The 19,368-nt window shown below is 38.4% G+C and overlaps 1 protein-coding gene across 6 annotated transcripts in view; it reads left to right on the forward strand.

Moving 5' to 3' along the window:
* The first annotated feature begins 8,672 nt into the window (after nt 1-8,672).
* The window catches only part of LOC106744502 (zinc finger Y-chromosomal protein 1-like), a 19,553-nt gene continuing 8,857 nt past the window's right edge, over nt 8,673-19,368 (forward strand). For 2 of the 6 annotated variants that reach the window (XR_001374453.1, XM_014619347.1), the window contains exons 1-2: nt 10,484-10,567; nt 16,654-16,920. Coding sequence is in view for 5 of the 6 variants with exons in the window: in XM_014619347.1 (XP_014474833.1) it covers nt 16,686-16,920 (235 nt within the window). In the remaining variant the exon portion in view is untranslated. Of the gene's footprint in view, nt 9,011-9,887; nt 9,982-10,337; nt 10,568-12,148; nt 12,564-16,653; nt 16,921-19,368 lie in introns of those variants that run through there. The other 4 variants (XM_014619376.1, XM_014619383.1, XM_014619358.1 and 1 more) reach the window with 4 other exon arrangements.

A 19,368-nucleotide genomic window follows, 5' to 3' on the forward strand; every position in this document is an offset into this window, starting at 1 on the left:
ATATATATATATATATATATTATAAATAAATAAATAAATAAACAAATAAATACATAAATATATATATATATATATTTATTTATTTATAATCATATATAACTATGCTACCACTTTATTTATAATTATCAGAATTGAGAAGGTTATTTTTGAAAAATAACTTGTTACTATTATCATTACTTGAGAAGTAACGTTATAATTTCATCAAGTTTTGAAGATTTTATTTTAGGATTCGCTTCTACTCGTTTTATATACATATATATTGTATGTGTGCAAAATAACGATAAATGTAATGATTATATTCGTTATCGTTATCCAAAAATATAACACGTTATACCGTTATTAGTGAGAAAATATAACGTCGTTAGTAAGTCATCATTAAAGAAAAGTAACGATAACGACGTTACAAGTAACGCGTTATTTCCCAACCTTGATAATTATATATTTTTGTACATGGACATATTCTATGTATGACGCCTTATATATAATTATATATAATTATGTATAATATAATTACATATAATTATATAATTATATATAATTTTGTGTGTATCTAATTATATATAGAAAATTTTTTTCCAAATAATCGCAGAGCGCTTACTAAGTTGCTTTTCCTGCCGAACGCAAGCATTGGCCACGCTCAGCGAAACATTTATTTTGCAACTAGTGGAAGTTTTCAGGGCTGAAAAAGGATTATTCTTTTAGATTTAGATCCAGTGAGCACAACGTCCAAAATCGATGCATAAAACGTCTTTAAGATGGTTTTAAAGCGTCTTAAAGGCACGTCTTAAAGATGCTTTATACGACGATTTTGGATAATGTGTTTATTGAAGAGGAATAATTCAATCTCAACATAGGAAATTTCCAACAGTTGTAAAATAAATATTTTTCTGAACGCGCCCATTATCTGCGTTCATCAGAGAAAATAGTTCAGTGAGCGCTGAATGATTATTGCTTCTGATCGGTACACATTCTTCTGGATCTATCAAGAACCTAAAATAACACTCTAGTCACAGACGATAATCACTTAAGCGTTCACTGGAGCTTCATTTTTTACTGAACGCAGCTGTTGTCTTTGCACAACTATGTAGAGTATTGCGTGAACCTGTGCTATGTAGTATATTTTGAATGATTCGCGAATCTAGGAAACTAGGATTCGATGCCAAATCGCAACTGTGAGATCTGTGTTGTATACACGATTTCACGCGAAATTCTGTCACATGCAAATAACGTATCATTAAATCAATTCCGCTCTTCCCTTTGAGCAATTAATTAGTTATTGATTATTCTTTCAGTTAACTACGCGAACCAAAATATTTGGTGTCGGGTTGTCTTTATATGAGGATTCTTAGAATTTATTAGGATATCAGGATCATTAGGATTAGAGCGTGTTTGTGTAGAACGATGTGTTTATTATACGGCGGCGGCGATTTTTTCTTCCGAGTTTCATCTCAAACTGATCTTACCTTCTCTTTATCTCGATTGAACTGAAGCTTCGGCAAAATGCGAAACGTTTGTCTTCATTTACTTCCTGTTTTTATATACTACATTGAATATTACTGTTTATGCAACTGTAAGTATTTCGTAAGTTATTTATATAAATAAATATAAAGTGGAACGATTCTTTTTCACGTGCTTATGTGAATAATATCCCACACAAGTCCGCAACGTGTCCGATCACAACGTGAGAAATAGAATAAACCATTCGGCGTCCAATTAAGTGTTTCACGACAGGTATAAGGGACGAGTCATTAACATACCCACGAACGGTATGTTCCCAATGCCGCGACATAAACGCGATTGAAAGCTCCCACGAGTTGGACTCTCTGAGACTCGCTCGTCTTGAAATCTCCGTGGTCACTTACTAACTGTTACATTTTATCTTCTTGCAGGGGCAGTAGCGTGGTCGGATCAGTATCAGTATCAGTATCATCCAAACCAGATCACTAGACGGTCCAAGGCCGTGTACAATTCTAATCCTCCCCACAGACTGAACCTCGACAAGGAACCTGGTTGTTTTACGTGCCCAAGATGCGGCAATAGCTATCGCTGGCTGAGGAACATGAAGACCCACCTGAAGATCGAGTGCGGCAAGGATCCGCAGGAGTGCTGTCCTTACTGCCCGCATCGTACCAGGTACAAGAGATGCTTGCACAAGCACATCCTCAAGATCCATCATATTAATCTCAAGTGACATCTCTAATCTCCGGCCTGGTCGTCAACCGGCGACGTACGCACTAATTGTTAACTGCACACTCGTGTTCTTTATACGCATTCGTATTTGACCTCGAACGAAAATGTTTGTTGTAGTTTATTGGCATCTTTATTGTTGGTTAAAGCAATCGCGGATTGGTAACATGAAGTGCTGCTTGCAGACGTATTTATTATTACGAATCTTTGTAAACCTTACCATTTGGTAACGGCAATATTAAAAGAGTTCACAGATACAGTGCGTCATCATTGTCTCTCGCTCAATTTCCCCGCAAGCTCCCGCGCGAACCGAAGAGATCGACTACGAAATCATTCTTGTCGCTAATCGATACCTGACGATGATATTTTCAGGACGGACTTATCGATGCTACGGATGTGGAGCGCACGATATCTTGCAAAGTCAACGTAGCTCCAAACGGAAGTTGAACAACAAGTCATCGTTGAGAAGAAACATTCGCGCTTCATGTGAATAAAACTTATCCCAACTTCACCCCAGCGACGTTGCACCTTGATCGAATAAATTACCAAATATCGGATTGTTTAATAAGTTCGTGAAGATTTCTTCCGAAGGATTCAAGGTTGCTACTTTTGAGCATAACCTTATTATTTATTATACTATGTTATTTTTAATGTATTGATTGTTTTTTTTTCGTGACGCCTATCATGAAAAAAAAACAAAAAAAATTAAAGTTGCGCTTAACTGTAAAAGAATCGGCTTTGAATTGTTCGTGAAGATGATCTCTATACAAATTTATCGAACAACTTGATGCAATCCCGAAAGTGCTTTTCTTACATTTATCGCAGACTCGTATGGCTTTGAATCGTCCGCGATGGGATTAGCTCGTCAAATTGATTCTCCTTGAAGACTCGCACGATTCAATCATCAATAATCACAGGTAGTTGTACGGTGCTTCTCTAAGTTATCCGTTATCTGGATTTTCATCTCATTATCTTCGCCTGCTCATGGTTCGCAGTACGAAGCGCTCCGCACATCCAACAAACAAAGCAGAGAATGTATAGTGTTTGTTAAAAAATATGTGCGAACCCGTTGAACTTTGAAAGCACAAACAAATGTGAATTTACGACGGTAGAGACCACGATAAAGTCTATTGAAGGCGTGAAGGCATAACAGAGACGTTCCTTATCGCGCACTCGCCGCGTGTCTCGCAGATAGAAAAAGACCCGCAACCCGCTGGAAGGTGTCCTCGTTCGCATTATGGGGGTATTCTCCGGTCCCTGCCAATTACGAAGGGGTTTTCTCGCTGACTAATATTTCTGTTTCAGGTACCAAGTTCACGTGCCAATGGTGCGGACGACACTTCGCCTGGCCGTCGAGTCTGCGTCTCCACCAGAAAATGGCGTGCGGCAAGCCGCCCAACTTTCACTGCACCGTCTGCGACTACAAGTCGAACTTCAAAGGCAACCTGAAGAGGCACTTGTTCTGCAAGCACAAGATAGACATGCACTGAGGCTTGCATGACACGACGCACAGTAGGCGAAGTTACAAAGAAAAGAGGAAAAGAGTACTTTTTCGCTAAAATCATGAAATCTCTGATTTTTATATGTTATCGTCGCGTCATTAAATTTCATATTAGTTTAAATGTTGTGACGTCGAAAAATGTACTAATCAGTTGTTTTATACATATTTCAAAGCTTGCTTCGAACGGTTTTTAGAAAGTAAAGAAGATTGATTAGTTTAGAATTTCACCGTGTCAGGGGTTCTGCGAGATATGTTGCTCAAATCTATTTATTTATTTAATATTTTTAGTGATTCTTATTCTGAAATATACATTGCGTAACAGAAAATTACAGAATTCATTGTTATTTTTAATTAAAACATATTTAATACGTGTTTCGATTGTTTTTTGTTAATTAGTTTTTTGTTCTTATGTTTTTGATTATTTCTTTAATTAGTGATTTATTGCCCTTTTTTCTTTCAAATTTCGTCCACTGTGCGATGCGACGCCGGTCCGTGACCTCGATCGATCCCGCGTGCCTGTCAAGTCATATCTCAAATAAAATACACGTCTGCTGCGCAACACCTACGATCATTATCTCCCTCCTACCTATGATGACCTCCTCGCGACTCTCGCGTAGTTTTCTCGGTAGATTGCTCTGTTTCAGGTCGCAGCTGTCGGCAGGTAAACAGGTGTGCCTTTCATCAGGGAGTAAGTAAGCGTCCTTCCCCGAGACCGAAGAAGCGCCCTTCGAGGACGACGATCAGCCGTGGATTTCTCGCAAATAATCACGCCCCCTTTTCTCTTACTCTCTCTCTCTCTCTCTCTTCTTCTTCTTCTTCTTCTTCTTCTCTCTCCGCTCTGGAGAGATCGTCGTATCCTTATGTAGATTTCGTCGTCGTAGCCTTTTATATCGTCCGTCAATGTTCGGGAAGTATACTTCTGGGAGCATGCCAAATCCGGGGACGTCTCTCTCGTCCCGGACAATTTTCGGTGCGATGCTCGAAGAGCGCCGAAGTCTCGCTGAGAGAAACCGTTCGTTCCGAGGAGGATCCATTCCCGACTTGTCCCAAGCATGCGCTTCGATGTATAGAGACTACCTACCTTGGTTGCATTCGACGCTTGCACCTCATGATCGCTCGCGCTCGTCTCTCGCGAGAGACGAAAGAAAAGAAAAAAAGAAAACAGAAAAGCTAAGAAACACAGAGAAGCCCTCTTGAGGGGGAGGCCCGATCTTCTCTCGCGATCCTCCGTGATCGCGCTCTAACGGATCTCTCTTTTCAGATGCGCCCCTCTTTCCGATCGTGAGGCCGCGGCTGCACGTCTGCCCCCGCTGCGGCCAGATGTACTCGTGGGCGTCGAATCTGCGGAAGCACCTGAAGATGGGTTGCGGCATGGTCACTTTCGAGACGCACTTTTCCTGCCAATACTGCCCGTACAGATCGAGGATTGAAGCGAGCTTCCTCAAACACCTGCTCTCGGTGCACAACATCAAGTAGGCAGCGCGCTGAGAGAGAGGGGGGAGAGAGCGACACTCGCCGGCCGACGTCTGCGATTCTTCCGTAACGGCGAACGTCTCTCCGCTCGAGCATCATCACCACTACCACGGGCAGCGAGTGCGCTCGAAGTTGTCGCGATCGGCCGACGAGCACGATCGTGTGTCCTCTCTAGCTGGAAGTAGCCCTTCGACGCGTGCTCGTTGGTAATTAAGTCATCCGATAGTTGGATAATATCCGTAAACCCTGCGGGGAACGTCCTCACGTAGTGTGCCATGCTAACCGGTCATATTCGACGGGAAGTTCGCGCGGTCGAGCGAATGCTAAGGGGAAACGGAAGAACAGGTAGCTCTCGCACGACTGCGCTAACCGAGGGCCGATTGTGTACAGCATTTATGTCTGATTGCTTTTAAACCGTCGAAGTAACGGACGCGTAAGACGCCGTATTGTTATAATATGACACATCATATCAATGACTCGTATGATCCAAGTGTCGTATTATAGACTTCGTGTGACGTCGTCGTCATCGTTGTCATCATTGGCGTTCCAGATTCTCCAAGAGCGATCTGCGACTGTTCTAGCTTATAAGTTTGCACTCGCCGCGTTCGTCGGCTTCTTCTTTTGTTTATTTTCAGACTGTCTATCGTAATATTCTTTCAGACATTATTTCAGACTATTTTCTGAGAGTGTTAAGGTACCTTTCGCCTTTCGTTTGCGGAAATCTTGAGGATCGAGGAACTAAATTTGTAGGATGTAATTAAGCTTAATTGAACGAACAAAATCTAGTCTAACGGCTGTTTCTTTCGTAAGATTTCAGGCGAACCGACTTTTTTTTTCAAGCTGCGGTTCGGAAATAACACGATATTGATATTCTTGTATATTATGACGCACAAAATGTGCTGCGTTTGTGTAGGATTTTCTCTTGATATCAATGAAAAAAAGCAACGCATACGATTATAAGTATAAATAGATCTTTCTTCTTTTTAATCATATTTTTGGTTAAGTGAGATCTAGGTATATTCGCGTCGAGATTAAAAGTCTCTTACTCTATCGAAGAAGTTTGTTCGTCGAGAAAATATTCATACTCCAGCGCAGAAGCAGGATTCACTAATTTTTCGTGGGAAGTTCTTGAGACATAGTTTTGTTATTATATCTCTACAAGTGGTATACATTCGAAACAAATACGTTGTTCTTGCCGGTGATTTTTCTACTTACGCTGAAGTATTGTCGCCGAAAAAAAAAAGAAGCACTTCATCATCGGTACGGTTAGTAACACTTGAAATTGCTAAACTTACAAATTTGTATCACCGACGTCACTGCGTGCGTCGCGCGTGTGCGTACGTATGCAGATGTGTGGTTGTGTGCGTGGATGTGTGCGTGTATGTCAGTGTATGCGCCTGTGTGTACGTGTGTGTAAAGTGTGAAAGAAAAGTCTGATTACTACCTAGAGAACGAGACATTACGCGTAACATAACTATAAGAATAGCTGCCGAGGGATGTACTGGAGGACGGCGATCATCGAAAAAGTATATAATGATCGTGAAGTTAACTCGATATATTTAAGGGGCGGGTGGAGCCGTAAACTTAGGGGTATGTTGTCGATGGAGTCATTTTTTAACGCGATTAGCAATATGTCCTTGACTGTCGATTATCGTGCATCATAGAGACTGCTCGAACATAGTGCAATTTGACTGTAAATTACGCTAGCTCCAAAACTACACTTAGCCATGTGGTGTAGCGGATCTTATAGAGACGACATTTACTTACACTTAACGACATACCGACAATTGAACGTATCTCAGAACAGTCAGTAATTTCTTTTACAATAAGTCATAATTATGGTAGGCAATAAGCATGCGCAGCATCCGTGGCCTCTTTTACGATACACACGACTTCATCTAACGTAAAGTCATCGGTATATTAGAGCTTTGTACCGCGCACGACACCACCCGGTTTTCGTTTTACGGACTGTTTTTACGACGACGTGCAATAATGAGACACGCGACGAAAGCGATATTGACGTAGACCGTAGATGATTTATAGTTGAACACATACACATTCGAAGCGCTATATCGTCCCATAAATCACATTAATCACTTATCGAAATTTGAGGAAAAGATTTCTGACTATGACACATTTCGTAACATAGGAGCAAAATAACATTTTTCGAGATAAACGTTTCAGCTGATTAAATGTAAAGAAAGCGTATCTTACGTAAAAGCCTCGTAAACAGAAGAAGAAGAAGAAGAAGAAGGTACAGGTGCGGAGGTTCGTGAAAAACGTTCGACGTATATTGAGGAAACCAAGATTCACATAATCGTGCCAGCGAGAAAACTCGAATCGGTGCTCTCTCTCTCTCTCTAATTTTTTTTTTAACTTTTTCTCACTTATTTCTCTTTCTCTCTCTCTCTTTGTCTTATCTTTTTCTCTCTCCGTCTCGCCGTATTATCCTTATTCTTGCAAAATTCATTATCACACACGCGAATGATCACGTACATTCGGCAGACGAGAAACGAAAAAAACGGAAAATGTGCGAACCTGTCTACGAGACGTACCGCTAATGTACTTTATGCAGTCGATAGATCAGTAGATCGATAGATCCATAGATCGATTGAATCACACGTCGCATCGGCTGCGCCGCGCCGCGCAGCGATTAAGTGTTTGTGTAACGATGTTTCGCATTCGTTTGCTTTCTAAATAAATACCTGTGTACATATTCGCAGCCAGGAGAATGTTCTTCGCAATGCATCCTTCTATCTTTGCGTTTCTATGCGCGTGACGAATCTTGTTCGCGGTCTCGTGTGCGTGGGAAGATCGAAAAGTGTCTTTGTTTCATCGGTCGAGAGTTTTGGTTCGGTGACAATTCTGCATTGTTTGTTTTTAACCTCCAGCAATTATTATCTTTCTCCCCTTTTCAATTCTTTCATATAATCTTTATACTTTCGAGATCACCGTGATTTGAATTTTATTCTTTTGGTTGACGTTTTTTCCCTTGATTACAACGGCTGATTATTATACAAATTACCGTAGTTATCCAAGGTATCGATTGAGTGCATATCTCAACTTGTCCCGCGCGAGAATCCAAGTCCTCCAAGTTTCTTCGATCCTTTCCGCATCATTTTCTTCCTGTCCTCTCCGTTACAGATCGAAAGTTGCGTCGATAATTATTAACGACAACGTATCTTTCATGGTTTTTCTTTTTGTTCATTGTTACACACCTGAAGCGGTGAGGAATACCGCGGACGCGGCAGACTAGTTCCAGGTTCCGACCATGTATAGGTATGAAACGTACTGCGAGAGAATGTCAATGTTTGTCGTATGTTGTTTAGACGTAAATTACTAATTTAAGTAAAGCGGATCTCTCTCAAAGTCATATCCGAGGCTCACTCGAGCCTCTGTTCTCTCTCTCTCTCTCTCTCTCTCTCTTTCTTTCGCAACTTCGGTATTTTCAACATGTAAATGACGTGACGGCCTTTGTGTTTCAGGTCGGCTTGTCGCCTGGGAGGCTTATCGGGTCCCGATTACAGGCACCACCGGCAATTCTACAAGCTACGTCAGTCGGAAAAGCAGACTTAGACATGTGGATCAGGCCGCGGGTAGGTATAAGTGCTCGAAATGCAGCAAGTCGTATCGATGGAAGCATCACCTCGTAGAGCACGTGAGAGCCTCCTGTGGTCAGAAGAAGGCGGAATGCTGTCCGTTCTGCATCTACAAGAGCAATCGCAAGTGGAACCTGAAGTCGCACATAAAGAGGATCCACCCGGATGCATGAGGATCGACTGCTTCGTGATGACTTTTACGCCGAAAGTACTCTCGACATTATCGTATCTTAGGGCGAAATTGAATCTAGTTAAGCATTCAGCTTCCCATCTGAAGGGGACCCTAATTTACTAGTATTGTATCAATATTTGTTTCTACAAATTTTCAACATATCATATAAATTTTATAGAAACGTTTTTATGAATATTTTTTCTTTGATAAACAAATTTTTTTTTTAATTTGTGTATTCATGTATGCTAATGTTTTATTATGAACGATTATAAGGGACTCCTCAAATATTATAATAGCGTATTAGCATCTCAGGCCCCGGAAAGTCATTCGTCTTCCGCCTCCCCCTCCCCCCCTTCCCCCTCTCCAACCGACATTATTTGAATACATTATTTTTAGTGATCATGTCATGTACAAAAATATTTGACAGACACTTTGATGTTCTTCAATAAAATGTCTTCGCATTTTACTCAAATCTCCTCTGCTGTGACTCGTTGCTTCGGCTCAGAATCCGTTTTCGATTTAGGTAACATATCGTTTTTGTAAGTACAAATTTACATGTTGAATTCATACCGTCCCGTTGTTTGCAACTCGTAATGTTAATTGCGAGATCGAATGTACGAAGGAGCAAAATGCGATTTTGCCAGGATATGCGAATGTTCTTTCTCCTTAATTCACACGCAATTATAATAAATGCATGAAAGAGAGAGTGGGAGCGACGTTCCTTTTAATTGTCTGAAACGAGCGGAGTTTCTTTTCGATTTGATGTTTGTCAAGTGCCCACGATTATTCGATCGATGGTTCGTCTTTAATTATTCGTCAACTTTCCCCCACGAAAAATATCGCGCGAGGAAGAGAATTCTGTCGGACTTGTCACCTCTCCCCTCCTCCCCCACTCCCCTCACCAAATGTACGCGGAATCCGCGCAAATACGATGTACTTTATTCGCGTGTTTCAGGTATTCGCTGCTGCAAGAAAGCCTGCATCAGAACCATCAAAATCAGAACCACCCGTTTCCGAGACGCGCTTCCGAAATGTGAAGTATATAACAAGTATTGCGAAATGTCAAATATACGCGTGAGTTTAGTAAAGCTCTATCTACATAGCTCGCGGAACGCAAGACGCAGATCGCAATCACAGACGCAAGATGACGATCAGCAAATGCAAAGGGCGTCATTTTACGTCTGCGTTCGAGATCTGCGTCTTGCGTCTTACTTTCTGCGAGCTATATAGATGGGCTTTAAGCGAATACGGGGCGATTCTTTAGCTTCAGGGTAACGTCGAAGATTATCTTCTCGAACGAATAAGAACTGTTTCGATCGATCACGCCATTTTGCACTTATTTCATACTCTGAAACTGGATATCAGGATTATATTAAACGAATTGTCATTGTGATTATGATTGCAGGCTTTACCAGTAATCCTACAAGCCACCTCAATTGGAAACCCAGTTTTAACCAAATGGAGCAGATTGGGGGTAGATACAAATGCTGGAATTGCAGCAAGTCGTATCGGTTGAAGCATCACCTCGTACAACATGTGAGAGACTTCTGTGGTCAGGAGTGCTGCCCGTACTGCGGTTACAGGACCAATCGCAAGTGGAACTTGAAGACGCATATAAGGAGGATTCACACGAATGTATGAAGATCGACTGTTTCGTAATGATCGACGTTTACGCCGAAAATACATTCGTCATTATTGTATTCAGGGGCGAAGTTGAATTTAATTTTGCTGGAGCATCAGTTTCTCTTAGAAAAAGGCCCTATTTCATAATATTTTATAAATATTTATTTCTCTGTATGAATTAAAATTACTATAATTTCATAGAAATTTTACTGTTTTTATGCATATTTTTTTTATAAACAAATTTAATTCAAATTAAGTAAGATTGCTTCTGAAGGATGGTAAAGAATATTAAGAATGTCAATATTTGGCTATAAGGAGCCAAAGCACGGATATGTTATAGTGCGATTTAAATATTAATATTGTTAATATCAATATATTATTGTGCGCAGATAATGTTGTTTAGCGTGAACGATGCACATGCTGAATATTCTGAGATAAATGTAATCGGCGAATCAACTTTCCACGCTTAAGCTGATCCTTAAGTCCTAGTAAAGTATTATAAATTATATTATTATTAAATATATAAATATATTATTATAAATTAAAATCCTCAGAAAACCCTTATCCTAGCAGTATTTTTTGCAACATGACAATGGAATAAAAAAATTTCCTATTAATTAATTTAGCAATTGGGTAAGGGTTTATAGGAGACCTAAATTTTTAATAACTTTACTAAAAAATCGTTTGATTCGCTGCGTATGTTTGAGAATATTCAGCATGTGCGTTGATACATGCTGAACAATTCTATCCTTCCAAAATAATATTAATATTTAAATCGTATTGTAACATATATCCATGCTTTGGCTTCTCGTAATCCAATATATTAAGTATGAAATTTAATTCAATTTATAATCATATATGTTATTAATCATATATGTTGAAATTATATTATAAGTAATTAAAGGACCTTTCAAATGTTGTAACAGTATATTAACATTAGGCCTTGAAGAGTCACCATTCACCTTCCGATTATTTAAATATAAATTTCTGACGATCATGTGCTTAGGAATATTTGACAACCATTTCGATGTTCTTCAATAAAATGTCTACCCATTTTACTCAAACTCTTGCTAACTTGCAGCTTCGGCACAGAACCCGCTTTATATTTAGAAAACGTATCGTTTATGTACGTACGAACGTACATGTTGAATTCATACCATTTCATTGTTTGACATTCATGATATTGCTCGATCGTATAAACAATTTCTTGGAATCCTTAACTCCAAAAATTCATTGTTTATAACTTGCAATCTTAATTACGAGATCGATTGAATGAAGGAGTAGGATATATGATTTGCCCAGAGTATCTATGTTATCTTTCTTTAATTCACAGGAAATTGCAATAAATGTGTGAAAAGAGACAGAGTATGAGAAACGTTCCCTTTAACTGCTTGAAGTGAGCGAAGATTTTCCTCCATACGACGTTTGTCGAGCGCCTTGATTATTCAATTGATGTTTCGTCTTTCATTATTCATCTAGCTTCTTCCGCGAAGAATATCGTGCGACGAAGAGGATTCTGTCGGACTTGTCGCCTCTCAGTGTTCGAGTCAGCGCAAGAAAATATATTTCATTCGCGTTCCCTTTGTGTTTCAGGAATGGTTGCTTCAGGAACGGTCGCTTCAGGAACACCCGCTTCAGGAACGTCGGTATCAGAAACATCAAAATTAGATCCATCCGCTTCAGGAGCGCACGCTTCAGGAACGTCCGTTTCTGAAACATCCTTTTCCGTAATGTCCGCTTCCAAAACGCGTTCCCGGAATTTGCAATACATGGCACGCAAAAACGTGATAAAAGCCATTGATGCCATCAAGGGGGGGATGTCTTTGAGGAATGCCACGAAGATGTACTCCGTGTCCGATTTGATTGTTCAGTAATACAGCAAAAAGTTCATCCTCGATTCTATGTGGAAAAGAAGAAGGAAATGTAAAGTATATGCGTGGGTTTGGTAAACGATACGAGGTGATTCTTTAGCTTTAGGATAACGACGAAGATTATCTTCCCAAACGAATAAAATCTGCTTTGATCAATCACACCATTTTGTATTTATTTCATGCACCGAAACTGGATATTAACATTTTATCTATCGGAGCTGTCAGTATAAAGCCTATTAATAGGCTTCCTACTGGTAAAGTGTTAAGATTATTTTGTTAAGCGAATTTTCATTGTAATTATGATTATAGATAGGCAGCAATCCTACAAGCAACCCGAATTGGAAAACCAGACTTAAACAAGTGAAGCGGATTGAGGATAAATATAAGTGCTGGAATTGCTGGAAGTCATATCGGTCGAAGCGTTATCTCGTGGAGCATGTGAAAGATTTCTGTGATCGGAGGAATGTTATATTGTCCGTACTGCGGCTACAAGACTGACCGCAAGTGAACCCGAAGTGTTACATAGAGAGGATGCATGAGGATGCATGAGGATGCATGAGGACTGACTGTTTCGTGATGATGACATTTGCGTTGAAAATACATTCGACATTATTGTATCCACAGGCGAAATTGAAATTAGTTATGTTGGAACATTAGTTTTCCATAAGAAATAAGTCTTATTTTATAGTATTTTATAAATATTTATTTTTGTCATTTAAAAATATAAATTTGTTATAGAAACCTTATGTAATGTTTTATGAATATTTTTTATAGACAAATTTAATTCAATTTATACATTTAGAGAAATTATATTACTCGGAGATCTAAACGGAAGAACCGGAAGAAAAATCCACAGCAAGATTATGGGACAATATGGAGGAGACACTATAAACGATAATGGAGAACGTCTCATCAACATGTGTGTGAATAAAATAATTTAAAAATATTGAATGGTTTCTACCAACATAAAGACATACATAAATATATGTGGACACAAAACACGCGAAATCTCAGATCTATAATAGATTATTATAGATTATTACACCAATTTACGACAAGAACAAACATAAAAATACGAGACGCAGAGGACCTTCCTGTGGCAGTGATCATCATTTCCTTAAAACAAACTGTTCCCATCAAGAAAAGCAGTAGAACCACAAGATACAGAACGAGACAAGATAACACAGGAAAGAAAGTATAATCTTGATAGCTTGGAGCACGAAAGCGTAAGAAATCTATGCAAAAACAGATTGGATGATAAATTAAATACAAGAAATGACTTCAATGCAACAGAAGAACAATATAACCATATAAAAAATTATATACATTCGGCAGCACAAGAAACTTTAGGTTTTTATGAAACAAATAAACATAAAAAAATTATATTAGTGGGATCAAGAAGTTGAACAGGAGATAGCAGAAAAAAAGACGAAAGTATCAGAAATATTTATGCACAAAAAAGAATGAAAACATGATTGCATACAAAACAGTCTAAACTAGAGTCTAGAAGAAAATAATAGAAAAGAAAAATGAAGCATAGGAAAGAAATTATAACAAATTCAATACATAATTAGGTGGAAGGAAAAGTACAGAAAGTTAGAGACTGATCAAGAACTTGCGACAAGAAAAAAGAAGAGATATAATATCACCGATCACAATGGAAAAATATATATATAATAAAATAATATATAGAATAACCACTTTGAACATTTACTAATAGAGGACAAAATTAACTTTAAAGACAACGAAAACACAGACCAAAGTACAGGTAGTAGCTTCCCCAATAAGACACTGAATGAAGTAGAAGTGACAAAAATATATAAAGGATTAAAGAACAGAAAAGCTTCAGGCCCTGGTGAGATTTCTTTAAAATTAATAAAATATGGGAATAAGAGGTTATTCGGATAACTGACTCAGTTATTTCAAAAATACCTAAATGGGGCCGAGATCTCCACAGAGTGGAAAATATCTTATATCTCAACAATACATAAAAAGGCAGCAAAGATAACTGTGAATACTATAGAGGAATAGCCGTCACAAATTCACTGAGTCGTATATATGGGACAGTGTTAAGGAATATAATTGTACATGAATATACAAACTTAAAAGAGGAGTAAGCAGGCTTCAGGGCTGGAAGATCCACAGTAGGTCACCTGTTTTGCGTAACCCAAGTAATAGAGAAGAAAACGAACTAAGAAATATACCTGCTGTACGTTGATCTCAAAGAAGTGTACGATAGTGTCCCCCTTAAACACCTTTGGGAAGCACTAGAATTGAGTAATATTATCACAAATCTCATACACAGGCCAAAATAAAAATAGAAAGCGAACTGTCAGAAAACATAAATGTAACTAAAGGACTCAAACAGGGTTGTTGTTCGTCACCCACATTTTTCAAAATATAATTAGAACAAGCTCTTAAAACATGGAAGAGGAAATGTGAAGGAATGGATATTCCGCTTAATAACAATAAAACACTACATATTATGTTTTGCCGATGATCAAATAGTGTTAGCGCAAGACCATGACGATCTGGAATACATGGCGCGAAAGCTCATAGAAGAGTACAAAAAATGGGGCTTATAGGTAAATATCTCAAAGACAGAAAGTATATGTATAGGAAGCGGACAATAAGATATTGCAAGATGGACAACAGATCTGACACTGTGAGGAATATCAATATTTAGGATTAAAAATTATACACAATGGCATCTTAGACGAAGTAATAAGAGAAATAAATTTACAAGGAAGGAAGGCTATATCTATGCTGAATAGAATTCTATAGGATCAGAAAATATCAAAAACAAATACACAAAAAGTACAAATAATAAATAAAAAAATAAGCAAATAAACAATAAATATATAATACGATAGTATGAAGCATTATAACGTATAGCAGTGAAATATGGTAGATTAAAGGAAGAATGGAAAAAAATATTAATGACTACGGAAATGGATTTCTGACGAAGAGCGGCTGGAAGATCAAGGAAAGAAAGAGTGACTAACAACAGAATATCAGAGAAATAATAATGAGAATAAAATACATGATAGTTGACGATATCAAGATGAAAAAATTAACGTGGTACGGATACGTACGGAGGACGATGACGGAGGATAGATTGTCAAAATAGATACTAAACTGGACATCGCCGAGTCGAAGAAGACATGGTAGACCAAGGAGAAGTTGGAGAGAAAGTATCGTTAAGGAAATTAGAGAGAGAGAGAGAGAGAGAGAGAGAGAGAGAGAGAGAGATGACGACTGGGAGTCGGAAGACGTCGTAAAATGTTGTAAACCGATATATATATATATAATTCAATTTATATATTCATGTTGAAATTTTACTGAATACAAGGAGGAATCACTAAATATTAAAAAGATATATTAGCACTAGAAAAGTCACCATCTGCGTGCCCTGCCCCTTTCCCCTCTCCAACATTATGTGAATATATATTTTTTTTGGCGATGATATATAGAGTGTTGTATCTACATATTGAGTAATATGTTGGGTTGTCGTTGTAAAAACACGTACGAATGAGTGAGAGCGCGCACGCGAATTCGGGTCGATTACGCGCGCTCTCATTTTCTCATATGCCTTTCCAGTGATAACCAGTGGCATACTGCTCAATATGTTGACGCAACATTCTGTACATAGGAATATTTGACGGCCACTTTGATGTCCTTCAACAAACTATCTACGCAATCTATCTACAATCTATCTACAATTTTACTGAAACTTTTGCTTCGGTCCAGAATCTTTAGGAAACGTATCATTTTTATATGTACGAACTTATATGTTGAATATTATTTCGTTATCTGGGGCTCGTAATATTGCTTGTGAAATCACATGAACGATTTCTTAGAATCCATAACGATTCGTTATTTGCAACTTGTAAACATAATTATGAGATCGAATGAACAAAAGAGAAAAGAATGTATGATTTTTCCAGGATATCCATGTTATCTGTCCTTAATTCATACGGGATTGCATAAATGCATGAAAAAATACAGCAGAAGAAACGTTTCTTTTAATTGTCAGAGTGAACGAGTGAATGAGTGTTATGATTTATTGTTTGTCTAACTTTTCTCCGTTCGAAGGTCTTTTGTTATTCGTCTACCTTTATCCATGAATATGCAATAACGCGCGAGGAAGACTTTGTCCAACTCGGTGTTCTCTTAGTGTTCAAGTCCGCGCAAGCGTATTTAATTCGCGTTTCTTTTGTGTTTCAGGAACGGCTGCTTCCGGAACATTTGTTTTCGAAATGATACAATCAGAACCGTTCCCTTCAGAAACGATCGACTCAGAAACAAGCAATTCAAGAAGGTCCACATCTGACACGTTTATCTCGGAAACGCTAAAAATAGAATCGCCTGCTTCAGAAATGATCTTCATGTCTGATTTAGAAATGACCGACTTAGAAACGATCGATTCCAGAAAGTCCGTTTTTAGGACGCCCGCTCCTGGAACATCCGCTTCTGAAACGCGTTTTCCAAGTGGTAAGTGTAGGACAACGTCGCCCGATAATTCTGATGCAGGCCTTCGATGCTATCGCCCACGGGATGAACGCTCTGAGGAAAGCCGCAGGTGTATTCTATACCCAAATCGATTTTACGTAATCACAGGCTTATCCACGATTCTATGCGAGAGACGCACAGAGTGCAGTGAAAAAAGTATACGCGATTGTTTATTAAATAATACGAGGCGATTCTTTAGCTTCGGTATAATGGAGGAAGATTATCTTCTTGAACGAATAAGATCTGCTTCGAATTGTCATTATGATTTCAATTACATTGTAGGATAGCAATCCTACAAGTCACTTTTCCGTTTTAGATACAGAAAATGTATCGTTTTGATATGCACAAACTTACATGTTAAATTCATGTCATTTCATTGACTGGAACTCTTGATGTTGCATTTGAAATTGTATGGTCGATTTCTTGGGATCCGTAAAGATTCGTTGTTTGGAACTTGTAATCTTAATTACGAGATCGAATGAACAAAGGAGAAGGATGTATGATTTCTCTTGGGTACCTATGTTCTTTCTCCTTAATTTTCTTGGAACTGTGACAAATAAAAAAAATTACACTGTGGAAGAGACGTTTCTTTTAATTGTCTGTGAGTGTGCGAAAGTTCTTTTTGATTTGTCGAACGTCTTGTTTATTTGATCGATGGTTCCCTTCAATTATTGCCTTTCTCCACAGAGAATAACGCGCTCGGAAGAAAACTATCGGATTCGTTGCATTTCAGTGTCCGAGACCGCGCAAGCACCGTGTATTTTATTCGCATTTTCTTTGTGTTTCAGGAACTGCAGCTTTAGGAACGTTTGTTTTAGTGAGGCGTGGTTTAAAAAGGATAAAATTAGGATCGCCCTCTTCAGAAACAACCGATTCAGAAACGATCGATTCAGTAAATCGAACTTTTGAAGTGCCTGCCTTAAAAACGTCAAAATTAAAACTGTTCGCTTCAGAAACGGCCAGTTTAGAAACGATTGATCCAGAAAAGTCCGCTTCAAAAACGTTCGCTCGTGGAATTCCCACTTTCGAAATTATCTCTTCTGAAACATATTTTCGACTCGGGAAGTATCGGAAACGTATTTCGAAAAATATGATGAAGGCCATTGATTGTGTCGTCGACGGATGCCCCTGAAGAAAGCTGCACAGAGATACGCTATATCCAAATCAACTTTATATCGATACAGTAGAGAGCTCATCCCCGATTCTAGACGAAGAACAAGACGCGATGTAAAGTATACGCGATGGTTTAGTGAACGATACATTTCTTTAGCTTCGGCATAACGAGGAAGATTATCTTCTCGAACGAAAAAAATCTTCCTCAATCGCACACGCAATTTTGCACTTATTTTGTCTACCATAAACTAAATGTTAAAATTATATTATTAATCGAATTTTCATTGTGATTTCGATTACAGGCAATAGTAATCCTATTGACTACATTAAGACATACAGAAGCAAACTCGAGAATCTGAAGCGGTTTGAAAAGTATAAATGCTCGAATTGCGGCGGAGTGTATCAGTTGGAGGATTACCTCGTACAGCATATGAAAACCTCTTGTGGTCAGAAATGTTGTTTGTACTGCAATTACAAAACTTCACGCATGTCCACCATGACGATATACATAAAGACCAAGTATTCGGTTTAATGATAGTCGATTTCACGACGTTTATATCCAAAGTACATTTGACATTATCGTATTTAGGGGCGGATTTGAGACTAATGATGCTGAAGCATCTGCTTATTTAAACTCTTGCTGACTCGTTGTTTCAGGCCAGAATCCGCCTTAGATTTCGGTAACGTATCGTTTCTAAACGTACAAATTTTCCATTTGGAAGGTAGTTCCATTTTATAGTATTTTGTAAACCTTCTTGCTATACATTTAAAATATTATAAAAATTGAGTAGGGATACCGCAGCATTTATAACTATTATTTCTTAAAAACATTTTCTTAATTTTATTCAATTCATACATACATGTGGGCTAAAATTTTATTAAGATTAATAATAAGCGGCCTCTGAAATATTATAATAGTGTGTTAGCTTTAGGCGCCAAAAAATCATCATCTATTCCGAAATTATATAAATGTATTATTTTATTAGGTGTACAACTTTGCTCTCGCCGTTTTTTTTTTAATTTGAGGCTTTATTGTAAAAAAATGGAGATAAAGTTATGACTCAAAGTATTGTCCATCACTGGCCACTACTTTCTCCCATCTTTTGGGCAATGCACGAATCCCGCGTCGAAAAAACTGGTCATCTTTTGAGGTAATCCACGAATCTATCCATTTTCCGACTTCTTCATAAGACTGGAAGTGTTGGTCAGCCAGGCCGTGTGCCATTGATCGGAACAAGTGATAATCCGAAGGTGCAACGTCTGGAGAGTACGGCGGGTGGGGTAGGACTTCCCATTTCAACGTTTCCAAATATGTCT

Source organism: Dinoponera quadriceps, unplaced genomic scaffold, assembly GCF_001313825.1.
Source record: "Dinoponera quadriceps isolate SergipeBrazil2010 unplaced genomic scaffold, ASM131382v1 scaffold18, whole genome shotgun sequence".
NCBI lineage: Eukaryota > Metazoa > Arthropoda > Insecta > Hymenoptera > Formicidae > Dinoponera > Dinoponera quadriceps.